The sequence below is a fragment of the Bombus vosnesenskii genome, unplaced genomic scaffold, assembly GCF_011952255.1.
Source record: "Bombus vosnesenskii isolate JDL3184/JDL3185 unplaced genomic scaffold, Bvos_JDL3184-5_v1.1 scf7180000013272, whole genome shotgun sequence".
Classification (NCBI taxonomy): domain Eukaryota; kingdom Metazoa; phylum Arthropoda; class Insecta; order Hymenoptera; family Apidae; genus Bombus; species Bombus vosnesenskii.
The window spans coordinates 5038934-5056264 of record NW_022882930.1 but is presented as its reverse complement, the minus strand read 5'-3'; the positions used below and the strand labels follow the sequence as shown (position 1 = coordinate 5056264).

The 17331-nt window shown below is 32.6% G+C and overlaps 4 protein-coding genes across 7 annotated transcripts; 2 read left to right on the top strand and 2 right to left on the bottom strand.

Moving 5' to 3' along the window:
- Window positions 1-408: 408 nt before the first annotated feature.
- Window positions 409-1579, top strand: LOC117231413 (cytidine deaminase-like). Of its 2 annotated transcripts, XM_033489842.1 has the most exons (3): window positions 409-582; window positions 980-1021; window positions 1100-1579. In XM_033489842.1, the coding sequence occupies exons 1-3, from the start codon at window positions 546-548 to the stop codon at window positions 1387-1389; spliced, it is 369 nt and encodes a 122-aa protein (XP_033345733.1). In that variant the 5' UTR covers window positions 409-545; the 3' UTR covers window positions 1390-1579. The 2 variants fall into 2 exon arrangements, with proteins under 2 accessions (XP_033345733.1, XP_033345732.1); XM_033489841.1 differs by having other exon boundaries at window positions 980-1579.
- Window positions 1580-1638: 59 nt separating this feature from the next.
- Window positions 1639-11094, bottom strand: LOC117231408 (serine/threonine-protein kinase mTOR). 3 transcript variants are annotated; one of them, XM_033489835.1, is made up of 8 exons: window positions 11002-11094; window positions 9885-10072; window positions 3527-9812; window positions 3297-3439; window positions 3078-3218; window positions 2387-3011; window positions 2077-2257; window positions 1639-1951 (listed from the first exon to the last, which is right to left on the bottom strand). In XM_033489835.1, the coding sequence occupies exons 3-8, from the start codon at window positions 9747-9749 to the stop codon at window positions 1936-1938; spliced, it is 7329 nt and encodes a 2442-aa protein (XP_033345726.1). In that variant the 5' UTR covers window positions 9750-9812; window positions 9885-10072; window positions 11002-11094; the 3' UTR covers window positions 1639-1935. The 3 variants fall into 3 exon arrangements, with proteins under 3 accessions (XP_033345726.1, XP_033345727.1, XP_033345728.1); XM_033489836.1 differs by lacking the exon at window positions 11002-11094 and adding an exon at window positions 10733-10831; XM_033489837.1 differs by lacking the exons at window positions 1639-1951; window positions 2077-2257; window positions 2387-3011; window positions 11002-11094 and having other exon boundaries at window positions 3133-3231; window positions 9885-10381.
- Window positions 11016-13404, top strand: LOC117231410 (ATP-binding cassette sub-family B member 10, mitochondrial). The gene is made up of 3 exons (XM_033489839.1): window positions 11016-11715; window positions 11786-12894; window positions 12961-13404. The coding sequence occupies exons 1-3, from the start codon at window positions 11121-11123 to the stop codon at window positions 13219-13221; spliced, it is 1965 nt and encodes a 654-aa protein (XP_033345730.1). The 5' UTR covers window positions 11016-11120; the 3' UTR covers window positions 13222-13404.
- A 291-nt stretch (window positions 13405-13695) lies between these two features.
- Window positions 13696-17160, bottom strand: LOC117231411 (serine/threonine-protein phosphatase 4 regulatory subunit 2). Its single transcript, XM_033489840.1, has one exon. The coding sequence runs from the start codon at window positions 16889-16891 to the stop codon at window positions 14951-14953; it is 1941 nt and encodes a 646-aa protein (XP_033345731.1). The 5' UTR covers window positions 16892-17160; the 3' UTR covers window positions 13696-14950.
- Window positions 17161-17331: the final 171 nt, after the last annotated feature.

The following is a 17331-nucleotide window of genomic DNA, read 5'->3' as shown; positions in this document are numbered from 1 at the left end:
TAATAAAATAGACTACAATAAAGTTATTATGGAAAACGTATTCTTTTAAAAATTGAATTCTCAATTTAGTATTTAATTTAAGCTTAGGCTAAAAGTGTACGTAAGAAATTGAATTATAAATGTTATAGAATACTTTGGGCAATTTTACCAAAACATATGTACATTAATAAATAATTGCTATGGTTAATGATTATATGAAACCATAAAAAAGTAATGTGAAAGGATTTTTATTACCTCTTAAATCGCGCATTCCTATTGGTTGTCAATATCATTTATATGTATGGCTGTGAACTTCTAGCAAATTTGCTAATTCATATCATTGTTGTACATTTGTGTTGTACATAATATCTTTTTCTACTTTTAAGATAGGATTAAAATAGGATTCTCTTATGATTAGATAAGGTAATGTGTTATATAGGACAAATGATCTTATCTAATATCAAATCTAGGCAAAAGAGCATACATAAGCATACGTAAATACAAGTTAAATCGCAATTAAACTTCCTAAAAATACATATACATAATATTTAATAAATCGTACCAAAATGAATACAGAAGAAATTATTGATTTCACGGATATAGGTAAATAATGCTACGATATGTTTGTGCAACTGAGTTCACCAACTATTATTGCCATTTTCTTGACTTGATATCGTAGATAAATTTATTTGTCATTATTTGCTGTGAATCAAGTTGTGTTGTAAAACAATATGTTACCATATTTACATATAAATTACGTATATCATTAGAAAATATTTTTCACTAACAATTTACGTAATATTTTATAATTAGTAATTGTGTTAATTTGTCTTTATTTTGATATATTGTAGAATATTTTTGTGGATTTTATTTTTGTACAGTAGCCATAAATTATTTCACTAAAATATTCATTTCATTTTAAAACTTTCATTTCAGTTTATAAATTTACTAAACGAAGATTAATAGCGCTAACTTTTTTATAAATATTTATGTTTTATAGAACCAGATATTCAATCTCTAATAAAGAAGAGTATAGCTGCTCGTGAGTACTCTTATTCACCCTATAGTAAGTTTAAAGTTGGAGCTGGAGTGCTTTGTACCGATGGGATCATTTTCACAGGGTGCAATGTAGAAAATGCATCTTATCCTGTAGGAACATGTGCTGAAAGAACAGCTATTGTTAAAGCAGTGTCAGAAGGGAAAAGAAAGTTTAAAGTCCTAGCAGTTGTAGCTAATAAAGTGAACAATAATTTTACCACACCATGTGGCTTTTGTAGGCAAGCTATCGCAGAGTTTGGTGATATACCAATTTATTTAGCAGAACCTCTAATGAAGGATGTGTTAAAAACTTCGCTAAGTAACCTATTACCTTGTGCCTTTGGGTTGGGAAACGCAGAAACATTACAATAAATTCTTAATAAAAGAAGGCTAAACCACACACCAATGTCTAAAACATCATTTAGTATTTCTTTAAAATCATAGTTCATTTTTATATCAATCGATATACTAGGATATTGTTCTGTCCTATAATAAAAATGTGCAAACATTGTTGTGTACATTGTATAAACTTATCAATAATAAAGTTAGTATATGAACAGTATGATTAAACAATTCAGATATCAGTTCCTATACAAATTTCAATAAATACAAAGACAATCCTTAAGAAAAAAATATTGTTACTATAATCTTATTCCTGAGTAGATCTTTTCATGTTTACATAAAAATTGATTATCATATGGTTTCTAAAGCGTGTTTTTTCTAATGTACATTGTACTTTATAAGCAGGAATAACATGAGTATTATATACAATCAATATAATAATATAGCTTATATATGTACAATATGATCTAATGGTATGATACTACATATAATTATTTCTTAATAATAAAAAATGCAAAAACAGGAACGAGACTGCACATCATACACATTAAGGTCCTCGTCTACGAAAATTCATATTTACCAGAAAGGGCACCTGTAAATTAAATATGATTTCATTAACATATAACAATACATTATATTATATAATTAATAAATAATTATAAAATTATATTTAATATTTATATGTAATATATTGTAAATAAAGTAATAAAAAAATACCATCCAATGTAACATTGACACAAATTCTCGTTATTAGTAGCTTGCTGAATTAAAAGATCAACTTGGCGTTGGACACTCAGTGTTTCTTCGTGAGAGAAATCACGTCCAGTTAATTTATCCCTTACTCTTGTTATGATGGTAAGAGCTTTTTTGTTCAATGCTTCTGGTTGATTAGTATCACCTACAGTAATAATAAGTCCAATTTATTTTTTCACATATTTTATTATTTACATGCAAATTTTTAATTATCATTATTCTTTCTGTTTCATAGACTACAAAAACTTGAATTTTATCAAGATAAATAATTTACCTCCATTTTCAACGCTACATGGTACTCCTTTCTTTGGTAATGTGGCGGTAAGAGAATCTAATACATCGCTGTGCTCTTGATTACTACTGGCACTCATTCCTTGGGCATCAGATCTTTTACCTTTTAATGCGGCATTGTCCATCAACCGCCAGTTTAACAAAGGATCATAAACAAATGCTTCTAGCACTGCCATCAAACTATCTTTGTTACGATGTAAGACTGACATTACTGATTCACAAGTTCTTCTGTACGTGCCCTCGATTCCCGTTACTTCCATTGCATTGATTAACATTCTTGTTAGCCGGAACGGAATTTTCTCGGGAAACTTCTCACGAGTCATGGCTACTTCGAAGCAATCTCCGAAGTCAATGTGCAATATTTTCCCACTTAAACGATCCAACATCAAATTAGATGGATGTCGATCACCAAGGCCAAGAATATATCCTACTATAGACATTACAGCGAGAGAACGAGTGTAATTTGTTCTACGATCAAACCATACTTCACTTGACGGTGATTTTAACCAAAGAAGTCGTGACAAATCATCACCATGTGTATGCTCAAGGGCATGTTCGAACACTTCAACCTTTTGCATGAGCATAAGATGGTCATAACCCGGTGCCATCTGTAAATCAACTTGTAATTAAATTAACTAAAACAGGATAACATATATATAGTATTATGTACTTACTCTTAACATTATCTTATGTTCTATGTTTAGTAGTATTTTCTTTTTTTCTCTGTAATCTCTAATTAATGTATGTAATGTATCACAATGTGGTACCCAACCAATCAAACCACTATTTGTGGATAGTGGAATTACAGCATACCTCTGAATATAAAATCTAGTTAATAAAATTCTACATTGTGAAATAATATTATAGGCTTTTCAATATTTTGATATACTTACTTGGATAGTAAGATTTCTTCTAAAGGTATCTGGATCATGCAACAGGAGGGTATTGACTAGACCAAATAATTGCATTACTCGTTCATCCTGTCTGAGATCTTCATGTCCTTTCAAAAGGAACATGTAATCTTTACCATTGCTACCTACAAACGTTAAATATTTAAAATGTTTAATGCGTTCAATGATTAATTACATATTAAATTAACTAATGAAATTCAAAGATAGCTGACCTTTTATACATAATTTTCGCGGTCGCTGTTTGCTTGTTATCACTTGCATGGAACTATGTATACTTGCTATCCTAACTATTGGTTGTCCAGGACTATAGCTGCCTGGCACGGCCAATTCTAAATCCCTACAAAGAAGTAATTTTGGACTGACATACTGAAGTTCTAAACTAGTTAGCTGCGGTAACTGTCGAGATATCCTCCTAAAAACGTGATAATACAAATCCCAAGCTTGATTCAAATCACGGACATTGCGCGAAGCTTTATATCTGCGACACCATTCTTGTGCCTCCATTAAATCTCTGCCGTAAGCTTGATTGAAAGATGTTTCTTTTAAAGTCTGTGGGCCTCTCTCTAACATTGCATGTAAGGGCTCTAACGTATCAAACATTCCCCGAACGTTTCTTTCACCGAAATATAATCTGCTGGCTTCTTCCAGCCCTTCATGCCACAATTCATGCCAGAGAATCGCGACTCTGATTAATTCATCACTAGCCATCATTGCTTGTTGCACCAGAGTTGGGCTATGTTCGCACATACTTTTAAGAATTTTATTGGCGGCAGTCTTTCTGGCATGACTGGCGCTTTTCGACGCTACAGTCAAAGGATAGACCAAGGCTTGAGGATGTGTTTTTCCAATATCTATCAAGAGATGATGTATACATCTACCAACTAAAGCTCTGGGTGTATCTATCCTTGCTATAAGTTGCGGAATTACTTGTAGCCAAGTATTGATTTCGATTAAACGGATACCTTCGACGATAGCTTCATACACTTCTGGCCACTGACCATAATCAAACCATAAGGTCAACAAACGAAGTGTATCTTGCAAAGAATTACCATGGGAAAGATTAATAGATCTGAAAAACCCTTCAACTGCTGGTACAGTAAATTGAGATATGTATTGTGAACTAGAAAGATTACCGCGAGTTCCGTTTCCTGGAATGTTCTCATTATTCGAATCGCCTTGTTGATGTTTATAAAATAAAACCGTTTCAAAGTTAGTATATGCAAAAGCATGCCATGCTTTGTACCAAGTAGGATCGTGTTCTGTAGCTGCAGCATAATAAGATAGCACCGCCGGAATAGAATGTTCATTTATGCCCTGCAAAGCTTCCAACCATTCTCCAAGCTTCAAATAACATCTAGCAAGTAATCGTTTTCTTACTTCTTGTTGTTTCTCATCTTCTTGATTTACCACCGACACAGTCGTCGGTTGTAAAGACATCTGCACAAATCTTTGCAACTGATTGTACGCTTCTTCGCGTTTATTTGCCACCCACATGTGCTTGCAATAAGCGAATGTCACTTGAGGATGAGTGGTTGGTAATGGCTGATCAGGAGTTAAAGAAGGATCTGTTCCAAGCAACATAACTAATGTTTTGTGACATAACATTAAACTGCCACTTTTCCTGCAGAGACTAGCGTATTTTAACCATGTATACATATCATCCTGGGGTGAAACTACCAGTGTGTGAACCTGTATAATCTTTTGCCAGTCTTCAACTATCCTCTGCCCACCTTGAAGCCTTTCCCACCACATGGATTTAATAGTGGATCTTCTTTCTGGGACCAATTTAAATTGTATTACTTCCTCTAGTTCTGCTAACTTCTGGACCTCCACCATGGCATTATAAGCCCTCTGATAACTTTCACCAGCCATGGCAGTCAATTCTGTGTCTAATAAATCTCTAGCACTATCAATTAGCTGATGAGCAATATCATATTGTTCATCATGAATTGCTAAAACAGCTCTATAAAAGGCGCCATCTTGAGTATCCTTTGGTATCAAGGAGACATATTTTTCCATACTTTCCCACTGATTTAAACCCCATGCTGCAGCCGCTGCCATTCTAGCCATTCTCTGCTTGGTTTCGTCGCTTTGATGTGACCACTGTTTCGTAGCGACATCGTGCAATTGTCCCCATTCCCCAAGAGCTTCTAAACAACGCATTTCACCTAGAGTTGACTCTACATCCGTAGAGTTGCTTTCTAATCTTTCTCTGTACAATTGCAAAGCTTTATCCCAATTATGCAATTTTTCATACCAACGAATTTGCACTTTTAAGTCTTGTTGATTATTTTGATTCATAACATATTCCAGTAAACCTTCTGCAGCTTCTTTTTGTTGAAGTTTGTTATTGATAGAAATTAAAGATTCAAAAACATTGCTATTTCTGCTTTTGTGAAACTCGTCTTCTTTATAATGTAATGCCTTTGCATAAGCTCTACAGTGCATTGCTCTTTCACCCAAAATTTTATTATCCAAAGGTAATGGCCCCTTATCACAATGTTCCATGAATTCTGCTAGGTTTAAGATCGTCTGTGTTATCTCTGGAAGATCAGGAACCATTAATGCTTGTTGTAAAGTTTGTATAAGCTCCGCTTTGTACGTGTCGTCTAATTCAGTCCAACAGGAAACGAAAGCAGCATTAAATAAGTCTCTCGGTAATTGAGAATAGGTTTGTGCAAGAGCCCAACATGATCTTAATGCAGGTGACGGTGATTCTTTGAGCAAACCTATCGACAAACTTCTTAGCCATTCCAGCCAATCGTCCTTTGAAACTCTTCTCGTTGCAGTCCAGGCTTTTTGAAGATTCGAAGCGGATACATGTAATCTTTTAATCGTAGTCGTGTCAGACGGTGTCAAAGATAAGTCACGGTTTTTGTTTCTTGCATGTCGATGTCTCATTAAGAGATAATCTTCGCCGTCAGCAACGGTAGTCTCTGTCAAAATTTTATCAATTAGAACATCGTAACGCGAATTAACAATTTTATGCTTCGTCATAACTTTCTGTACTAATAAGATAAAGATCTGATATTTTTTCCCTAATTGTATCACTAACGCGCATAATGTGTCCATCGCCGTATTTCGTAGCTCTGGACACTGATCCAAAGTCCGTACCAAAGGATGCACGATTCTAGATGCAAAATCTGTGAAATCCAATGTATCTGCTAAATGATCAACAGTTTCAAGCGCCACTTTGTTCACAGTTATTGGGCAATCAGTGGCATGGAATAATTTTACAATTGGTGGTAAAACTAGATGAAGATAATTGTCTAGATTATTTCCAAATTTTTGGAGTGCTTGAAGAAGCTTCACTGTGACCCATCTATCCTTACTTGTGTCATGCGTTAAAACTCTTAATATTTGTGGCATCAATTGAGGTAAGTATATTTTAAATTCTGCACCTAATGCTACAGCAATGTGTTCAACTAAAAGTATCAGCGTGCTCTGTAATGGACTATTCACAGTCCAAAATTCTTTAATTAAATTAAATATATCGTCTAAATAATTTCTAATATGCTGCTTCACAATGGCAATAAGGACAGCCAGTTGTTGAAACAGGAACTCTCGAAAGTTAACATCTGCTGTACGAACCACATTAAGGAAGCTCGGCATCACTTGAGAGATATATGGAACACATTTAATACCTAAACTTTTAAATATAAAGGTTACAGCTTGAACCACCATAGTATGATGCTGCGATAACGTCGGATCACGGATAATTCTCATAAGCGTTGCAATTGCGATAGCTGGATAATATTCTTCTAAAGTTGACGAGGACATATTCACTAACATTTCGCTAGTAGTTAAATCTTGTGTGTTTTCAGTTTCACTTTTAGTATCAGCCATAGAAGTGAGAGTATCCAATTGAGAGTCAATCTGACCAAGATTCATCTTATGTTTATATGGATCCAAAGCACCTAATAATCCAAGAACTCTTATAGTTTCTCTTCTAATAATTAATTGTTGCTCTGTTTTTAAGAAATTTATCAATACATCTAGTAATGAAGGATATTGCATATATGGTTTAACAACATGTCCTGTGCTTCCAACTAGTTGACCAAGGACCCATAAAGCAACTCCCCTTTTTTCTGGAGAACTTGCGTCGACTAGCATCTCCAGCAATATACAGAGGAGCTCAGGCATCCATTGTTGCATTTCAGCACCATTAACTTCCGCTAGATCACCAATAGCGCGTAGTATAGCTAGAATCACACCAGGATTAGATTCAGGTTCCTTTAACTTTGGGACAAGGACTTTCAGGATGGGTTCCATGTATGGTCGAATAAGTCTTGGCGCACTGACGACCAGATGATCCAACATTCGTGCAGCTTGCTCCTTGTTACGACCCATACCTGAGTGTTCTAATTCTGTTAAAAATTGAATAAGTGTTTTACGAAGAGAGGGCATAACGTATGCTGGATTCATCGTGCTTAATCGTCCGATTGTGCGGATTGCTAATTCTCTTATTTCGAACATTTCATCATTCATTGCAATAAATAATGCAGAAAGATTTTCTGCTTGTGCCAAATGAATATCAAATGAGTCATCTAGGGAAGCTAAAACCCAGAGTCTTACATCAGGATCTGTGTCTGTTATGCCCACAACTAACAATTTTCCAAGAACAGTAGAGACAGTATTAGTTACTGTTGGTCCAGGTTGATTTAACGCTAATCGCAACAATCGTGAACATGTTCTTACAGCCTCTAATCGAACTTCTGCTTGTTCAGACGTAAGAAAATGGTCGGCACATCGCCTTACAAACTGTAAAAGTGGATTGCCATCAAAATTAAAGGTTCCAAGAGTCTTCAATGCTAAAACTGTAGATGGAATATCCACTTCAGTGGGAGGTCCAGAGATAGGACTAGTTGCAGTCCATGGTGCACCAGGATGTCTTAAGGGTTTCTGCATCAAAACTTGAGATAACATTCGTAAAAGTCCTTGAGATATATCAGGTTTCAATGATGGTACACTGTGAGCTAGTTCCCTGAGAGATGTTGTAAGAATGGGACTTAATCCAGTCTGTAACATAGATTCTAACAGATCTCTCACATCTGCAGCTATTACTTGTTTTACCGCATGTCCGAGTAAAGTAATACAAACGAATACTGCAGGTTCCAAAGATGCTCCACGTTTCTTAGTAGACATTTCCTTAGAAGGTAACAAATTCTTGATCACTTCCATAATTTTTGAAAGATAGGGATTTATCGAATCTTCTACCGCAACTGCTATAAGTCCAATTGTAGTAAATGCGGCATATCGATCTTTCTCTCTACTACGTAAAGTCATTAAAAGATACGTTAATGATTCTCTCAAGTGATCTTTCGTAAATTTTTCTTTATTAAATGCTGCAAGCCTAGGTAACAACATCATAAGAGCATGTTGGATATGTGGATTTCTAGACATTCTCTGGTTCATTACATCATTATAAATATCATCTAATCTTTCTTGCATTAAACAACGACATACTGCAGATTCATGTGCTGGATATAATGTTTGTTGAGAATTGGTAGAATTTTGAGAAGAACTAGACCACTTAGACACTATCGTTGTTTTTAATCGCGGCATCAACGATAATATATCGTTTTCATTTTGTTGGGTAGAACAATTTAGTCGTTCCATTAACGTTTCATAATTTCTCTCCCACTGAATGTTACTACATCTTAGCAATTCATTCAATACCAGCAGTGAACCATGTATTCTATCATCTCTATTTACTCCTCTTTCTCTGGTATACACTTCTTCAAATCCTGACACTATTTCATCATAACATTGCTTGTACCATTGTGACTTGTGCATTTGTTTTGCTGTTTCTCTCTGTGCAGTGACAACCAAAGCAGCCCTCAATGCTTCAACAGCGCCTTCTCTTATTACAGGTTTTGGATCACGTATTGCATTAAATATGAGTTCGAAAAATGGTGTCACTTGTTGAAAAAAATATGTAGGCATAGAAACAGCAAGTTCTCTTAAGACAAGGACAGCAGCATGTCTTTTACCTTCATGTCTATCACCACCAAGCCATTCAAAGGCACGCTTTACTTCAAATTCTACATATTCTGCTGTATAAGTACCAGAAACTAATGCTAGTTTACCAACTGTTTTCGCAGCTAACTCCATAACACCCACATCATTAGAAGGTAATAAATTCCTTAAATAATTTGCAAATCTTATAGTTCTTGTGTTAATATTCCCTACATCAGCTCCAATAAGGCAAACTATGGCTAAGATCCCACCCTTTTTTTCATTTACATCTGACCCAGATACCATCTCAAATATGTGGTGATTAAATTCATCCATAAAAGCTGTAATTTCTTCCTGTGATGCTTCGCGTAGTTCTGTTTTAACATAGAGACACAGGTCTCTAGCTGCTTTGTTACGTATTTCTTCATTCCTGGATTTAAGTCTCTGAACAAATTGTTGTACAAGTGTACTCGACATTGTTAAAAATTTACAGATGCCACTTCTACGATAGTACTTTTATAAATATTCTCGTAATGATATCTAAAAAGATGACATTTTTAAACATTGAAAGGGGTTAAGAGGAAATGTAAAGTAGTGTTATCTCTTATATACCTATTTGACATCACACGAATTTTGCGTTATGATGAACCATTTTCATGATTGTTATGACTCCTTTAAATTTCTTGATGATTAAAGTTTTCAATGTGTTTTCAATCACATTATTACAGTACGTCTGTCATATATATTCTTCATGTTTTGATGCACACCAATTACAAGTGAAATAAATTACGAATGAAAATCTGTGTGTCGTGTACACACAAATAACTAAATTAGTTCAATGCCATTAATTCAGTGAATTTGTGATAAATATAGAAAAACAATGAGATAGTGCGCCTTTCGAAAGAATTATCTTAAGTTTATAACCTCTACATTGGTTAATATGGGATGCTCAACTAAATTGTGCGCTTTAGGACATTTCCCCCACTCCTCTTGATATAGGATGCATTTACGTTATCTATTATTTCTAATTTAAACATAGTTTATAATCTTAAAACTACATAGAAATATAAAAAAAGTACAAACTAATTCATAAATTATTCAATATATTTTTTAACAAAAATAAATATTTCAAACATTAAATCAACAATATTAAATTCATGTCAATTTTAACTTTTTCTTATATCTGTCATACAGTTTATGTAAATCATGCTATAAAGTATTTATTAATCATATATTCCAAAAGTTAGTTCATTTTGTTTTAAGATTCCTGACTTTAAATTAATGTTGTAATTTTTTAACTTTATAAAATAAAACTTTAAAGTTCTATTTTTATTAAATACATAATATATATCAGCATATAAATTTTATATTTATTTATATCTTCTATATTGACTACAGATATATGAACATACATATACATAATATGTATATTAGAACATATGCATGAGTATAGTTCATACCATACGATGAGAAATAAATAAATACACTAAAATCAACCACACAAAATGTTCTTTCACATCAAATTTACACACGGTTCATTCATTGTCTATCAAGTCACGTGATTACAGAGTAGTTTTTCAATGTACAGCTGATTTTAAATTGATTATGAAATTAAAACAAATTGTCAATCAATAATTATTAACATCAAACTAAAGTTTTATAAACATGTATTGAAAAATATTTCAAATATAGCTTTTGATATTAATAGATTATAATATATTCAATTTACCTATTGTTCACTCTGAAAGTGTCATAACATTCATCAATCTTACATCATTAACGATGAAACACAAGTTTTAATGACTTTTCATTTTGTGAATTGCTTAGTTGATAAACGTACTAAAAAACATGGTACTCGTTTGGAGGTTATTTACAAGAAGCATTTCTTCACAAAGAATAAAATTTCGCAAATCAATGATCACACATAAACAGTTATTTTATACGTGTTTAACGCCATCAATCAGATTTAGTAGAAAGAGCCCTATATTTTCAATTTTAAGATGTCATACAACGAATGCTATAAAAACCAAAAGTTTAAACTCTACAGTACGATTTACCACAAAAAAAAGAGAAACGTCAGAATTAAAAAATTTAATTGTCCTAGCAGTACCTGAGAAATGGAGGTTATTCGGTGCTATTACCTTTTTATTAATTTCATCTACTATAACAATGGTAGTACCATTTTCTTTAGGAAAATTAATTGATATTATTTATGCAAGTGACAAAGAAGATACGAAGAAAAACCTTAATCAATTGTGCATTATTTTGTTTGGAGTATTTGTTATTGGAGCTCTATGCAATTTCTGCAGAATATATTTAATGTCTACTACTGGACATAGGATTACGCAATCTTTAAGAAAACAATTGTATGCTGCCATTCTTCGACAAGAAATAGCAGTTTTTGATAAATGTAATACAGGAGAATTTGTTGGTCGATTGTCTGGTATAACTCTTAACTTTTTAAAAATTCTTTTATATATGTATCAATCTTTCATATTGTTAATTAATTTCAGGAGATACACAACTTGTTAGCCAAGCATTAACAAGTAACATATCAGATGGATTACGTTCTACTTTTATGAGTATTTGTGGGATATCAATGATGCTTTATGCTTCGCCTAAATTGGCCATAATTGGTCTAACTATCGTGCCACCAGTTGCAGGTTTAGCCATAGTATGTGGTCGCTATTTAAAGAAGATTTCTAAAGACATGCAAAATAATTTAGCAGAACTAAATACAATTGCTGAAGAGAGAATTAGCAATATAAGAACAGTAAAAGCTTTTTCAAAAGAAATAAATGAATCCAATTATTATAATTCCCAGCTAGACAATGTGCTTAAAATTTGTTATAAGGAAAGTTTATGCAGAGGGATATTTTTTGGATTAACTGGTTTTTCTGGAAATGTGATTATCTTGTCTGTTTTATATTATGGTGGGGCTATGGTTTCCGATTCTTCTCTTACAGTTGGAAGCTTAAGCGCATTCTTAATGTATGCAGTGTATGTTGCAATATCTTTAAATGGCTTATCTTCATTTTATAGTGAATTAAATAAAGCATTAGGCGCAAATATGCGTTTAGCTGAATTGATTGAAAGAGAGCCAACAATACCAATTCAAGGTGGTAAAATTCTGGAAAAGCAGTTATCCGGTGATATTGAATTCCAAAATGTCAATTTTGCTTATCCTACAAGAAGAAATACATGGGTTTTGAAAAACTTCAGTTTAAAAATCCCACCATGTATGGTAATTGCTATCGTTGGAGCATCAGGTTCTGGAAAGTCTACAATAGCTTCACTCTTATTGAGACTTTATGATCCCAATTTAGGATCTATACTTTTGGACAAACATGATCTTCAATCTCTTAACCCAGCATGGGTGAGATCACAGATCAGTATAGTTTCTCAGGAACCTATTCTCTTTAGTGGTACAATAAGAGAGAACATATTATATGGAGCAACAGATTCAGTAAAACATGATGTAGAAGAAGTTGCAAAATATGCACACGTTTTAGAATTTACAAAAAATATGCCAGATGGTTTAGATACATTAGTTGGAGAACGGGGTATTACTCTTAGTGGTGGACAAAGGCAAAGAGTTGCTATCGCTAGGGCTTTAATAAAGGTAAGAGCATTACTGAGATAAAAATTGTCCAATAAAAACTAGTAATTCAGAATTATTTGTACTTAGGAGCCTAAAATCTTAATCTTGGATGAAGCTACAAGTGCATTAGATGCAGAGAGTGAACATTATGTACAGAAAGCTTTAGAAAAAGCTGTTCAAGGACGGACAGTTCTAACCATAGCTCACAGATTAAGTACAATAAAAAATGCAGATAAAGTCATTGTTTTGAAAGAAGGGCAAGTAACGGAAACGGGAACTTATAAAGAACTTGTGAGCTTAAAGGACAGTTATTTTCATAAGTTAGTTCAACATCAAACCTTTGCTTAATTTCTGGAGTTTAATAAAAATCACCAATAATTAATGATTAATGTGTTCAGTAAACCAGAAATACTAAGAAATACTTAATAATCTATAAAAATAATGTACAAAGGTTATTGAAAATAGCATCTGTAATAAATGATTAATAAATTTATTAATTTAATTTCTGAAATACAATGTTTTATTCTGTAATTATGGTTTTTAAATATTCGTAACTTTTATCTATATCATGTTCTATTTCTTATGAAATTTTAAAACCATATTTTGTGTATATATAAATCATTTTCACAAAGAGTGAAAAAAAATCTCACCAAAGACAAATTAAACATTTTAGAAATGAGACCTAATACATGTTTATATGGTGTGCTTAAATAATTTATAAAACACAAACAATTACTACATCAAGCTGTGATTTAATCACAAAATTATATATATATATTTTTTTAATCTAAGGAATAAGGCAGGTATTGTAAATAATTACTATTTGGTAATAATTTTTAATATATTTTCTATAAAATAATATACACTGCTATTTTAAGTTATATCAATGTATTATATCATTGATCTATGTTGTATTTAAATTAATATATTGTTATTATAATTATTTTTAAGATAAACCATCTCTAGACTTGTGTCTGCATAAAAATATTCAATAAAAACATATGACCAGAAGCAAATTGTTGTTGTAATTAAACTAGGCTGATTATTAAATTACACAAGCCGGTAATATAATCTCCATTTTAACAGAAAAGAGAATATTGCCATATTTGTATTATCTGACAATTATTCAACTGTTACATTTCTAGGAAAACGCAGCAAGACATAAAGAGAGCAGTATCATTCATTTCTCCAACTAGAAAAGACAAACATTTTATTCTTACTATGTTTTACCCTTTTCTATATAGGAGATGTATATAATAAAGGCATCTTTTTTTATCAATTTCAACTTGAATCGTTAAATGGAATCTATGGTTTGATCTCATCTATGCTTAATACAATTGATCAGTCATCTTTATAGAAATATGTCTAATAAGTATTAATTTCAAAGACCCAGTGCATCTTTTATGTTGAGAATTATTTCTCAATTAATAAAATTTTGAGACATCTTTTTATGTAAGATCAGTAATTGATTTAGTCCACAATGATTGGATTTATGCTCCCTATTTGTCAGTAAAATATATTGCAAAGCACCAAAATGTATGTTTAAAATGTTTCTTTGTTTATATCACATGTTATATTTGTTACAAGCCATGTAAAAATTTTATGTGCTTCAGTTACAAACACAGCCACATTCTAAGTAGAAACTTTATCTGCATAAATTTACTGTTAAGCTTGTTTATAAATTAATTTGAAATAAAACCATGGTCAAAACTGGTCATTAATATTATAATGTTCTGGAAATAGGTAGTGTTTTGCTTTCTACAGGAGCTTAGAAATTCATATGAACACATCTCTGTACAATTCCAAAATTTACCTGATTTAATGGTAATTATAAAGTTAATGAAATGGTAAAGAACATATGATTAGAGAATTTCTTGTAAATCTTACAATATCTCTTTATACGACTTATGTATCAAATCACTTAAGAGAAGTCATATATAAATCATGTTTGAACTACAATAAAAAATTTTGTAATGTAAACAATCGTTTTTTCAGTATTTGTTCTTCTTCATGTTTTCTGTTATAATAAAAATCAAATATTAAAAATAAGTGAATAGAACCTTCTTCTTACACGTTATTAACTTCTAGATGATTGTACTGCCTCTTGCTCCATGGGTTCATCATCCTGTTGAAATACGGATAATGTTTCTTCTTCATCTACTTCCATTAGTTCCACTGCTTCCTGTCCTTTTTTACTCATGACATTTTCTATTACTGTGTCACTATCCTCTATTTTATTTCTGATAGAAGTTATATTATTACCTTGTAATTGCGCTACATTACTATCTTCAATAGACATTTTTTCTTTGTGTTCTGATTGACATGTTATCGTAGGATTTTGATTTTCTGATTCTTCTGTTATTTCAACAATTGGTGAGATATCTTCCTTTACATTAATACATTCTGAGTCTCTTGGTTCTTCGACAATAGGAATTGGATCAGGTACTATGGACTTCATCACTCTCATCTTGTTCTCATCTTCTACAGTTTCTGTGATAGTTAAATTATCTTTTTCCTGGTTACAATTAAAATTTTTTATTGTGTTAGCTTTAGAACATGGTTCCTCCACTAAAGGTTTTGAATCTTTTATTAATTCTACTTCTTTACTTTGTTCCTTTAGATTCTCTACATCTACAGACATATCTTCTGATGTATTTATAGTTTCTTCTGTATTTACATTATCAGTAGATAAAATTAAATTATTTGTAGATTGTTCTGAATTATTTGTTGTAGATGTACTTCCCATATTGTTATTTTTTAATGTTAATGATTCCTTGTTTGAACCAGATGTATTGATAATTGATTGAATGTTTCCTACTTCCGTACCTAACTTTATTGTGCTTTCCAAATTTTCATTAGTATTTAAAAGATTTTCAACAACTGGATTAACTGATTCTTTGTTGTCCAATACCGTTTTGATTTCAACATCTGACTTAACCAATATATCATTACTTTTACTTGAATCTTCTTGTACATGTATTGACATTGTCTCCATCTCTGTCTTCTCATTCACTTTAGAATTATCTACATAAAACTTCGATGATTTATTCTCATTTGAACTGAAATCTTTAGTCTGAAAAGTAGTTTGCAATTTCCTTGAGGAGTCTGCAGGATCTCCTCCTTCATTTTCTAACTCTAAGCTAGGCTGAGAACTGGTGTCCTCGTTCATAATTGCTTCTGAAACATCACTAATAATTCCAGAAGTTTCAGGAACAATGGTTGACATGTTTTGCATCGTAGGTCCAATCTGTGAATCCTGTGTTTGTGCTTGAGAATTCAAATTGGATACACCAGAAAATTCTGAAGTAGTTGGTATGGAATTAGATACCACAATGTCGGACTTAGAAGATGTTGATTCTACTTTCTCATGTGAAGGTTTTTGGAAACCAAATACGTGTTTTATTATGTCATTGGTTGGTACAACAGTATGTAACAAAGGTGTTTCATTTTCAACAGTATGCACACTAATTGTAACTGTGGAAGGACAATCTTTTTCCCAATATTCCATCTCTACATCTTGAGGAGGCTGTGTTACAGATGCATCTTCATCTACAGATCCATTAACCATACCATCACCATTCTCGTTCCTTCTAGATAGTGGTCCAGGTTCTCTAGTGGAAACAACCAAAATATTCTTCTCAATAGCTCTCATGAACTTGTCAACCCTGTTGTACTCCTTACGAGGTACTGTTAATAGCTCACAAATTCGTTGAATAGTAAATGGGGCGTTTGCAAATGATTCCAAACGTTCGAGGAGATTGCTTTTCATCGTGTCATAATTGAAATGTTCGACATTCGGACACGGTGCTAGGTCAAGTGTCGGACAACTTTCGTAAAATTCAGTCATCACGCGTGTCAGTTTCTCCCTGAACAATGTTTTGATCAGTGACCACTGATAAACAGGATCACCGGTTTTCGCAACCCAACACAAATAATCCTCGAGTTCTCGAGGTATCTCACTTGGACGCACTTTCTGAAATTCGTCAAGTGCTTGCAATACCTCCTCTAAATTATCCATCTTCACCTCCTGCGCTAGCCTCTCCGCTTTCTTTTGGTCGCTAAATTATTTCTGTCGACTCTCGTCGGATTGGTAAAAATCTATGGTAAAACTTTACGCAAGAAGCAATGAAAAACGCAAACACACCGGGTACTAAATAGCAACAATGAAGGGCAAGGGACGAAGCAGTGCTACCAATACCTTAAAAACATGTCAACGTTGACAGCGTTTGGTTAGTTTTCATTTATCATATTATTTTTTCAACTAATAAAACAATTTACGATTTTTATACATTTAAATCGGATTTACGGAATCTATTTCGATTTCTTCATATGTTTGGAATGATACAATATTGTCATATAAAGTATATTTCACATAAAATTTACATCAATAAAGGATAAAATATACATATATATCTATACCTCTTTTATTGCTATAAATACTTCATATATATATATGTT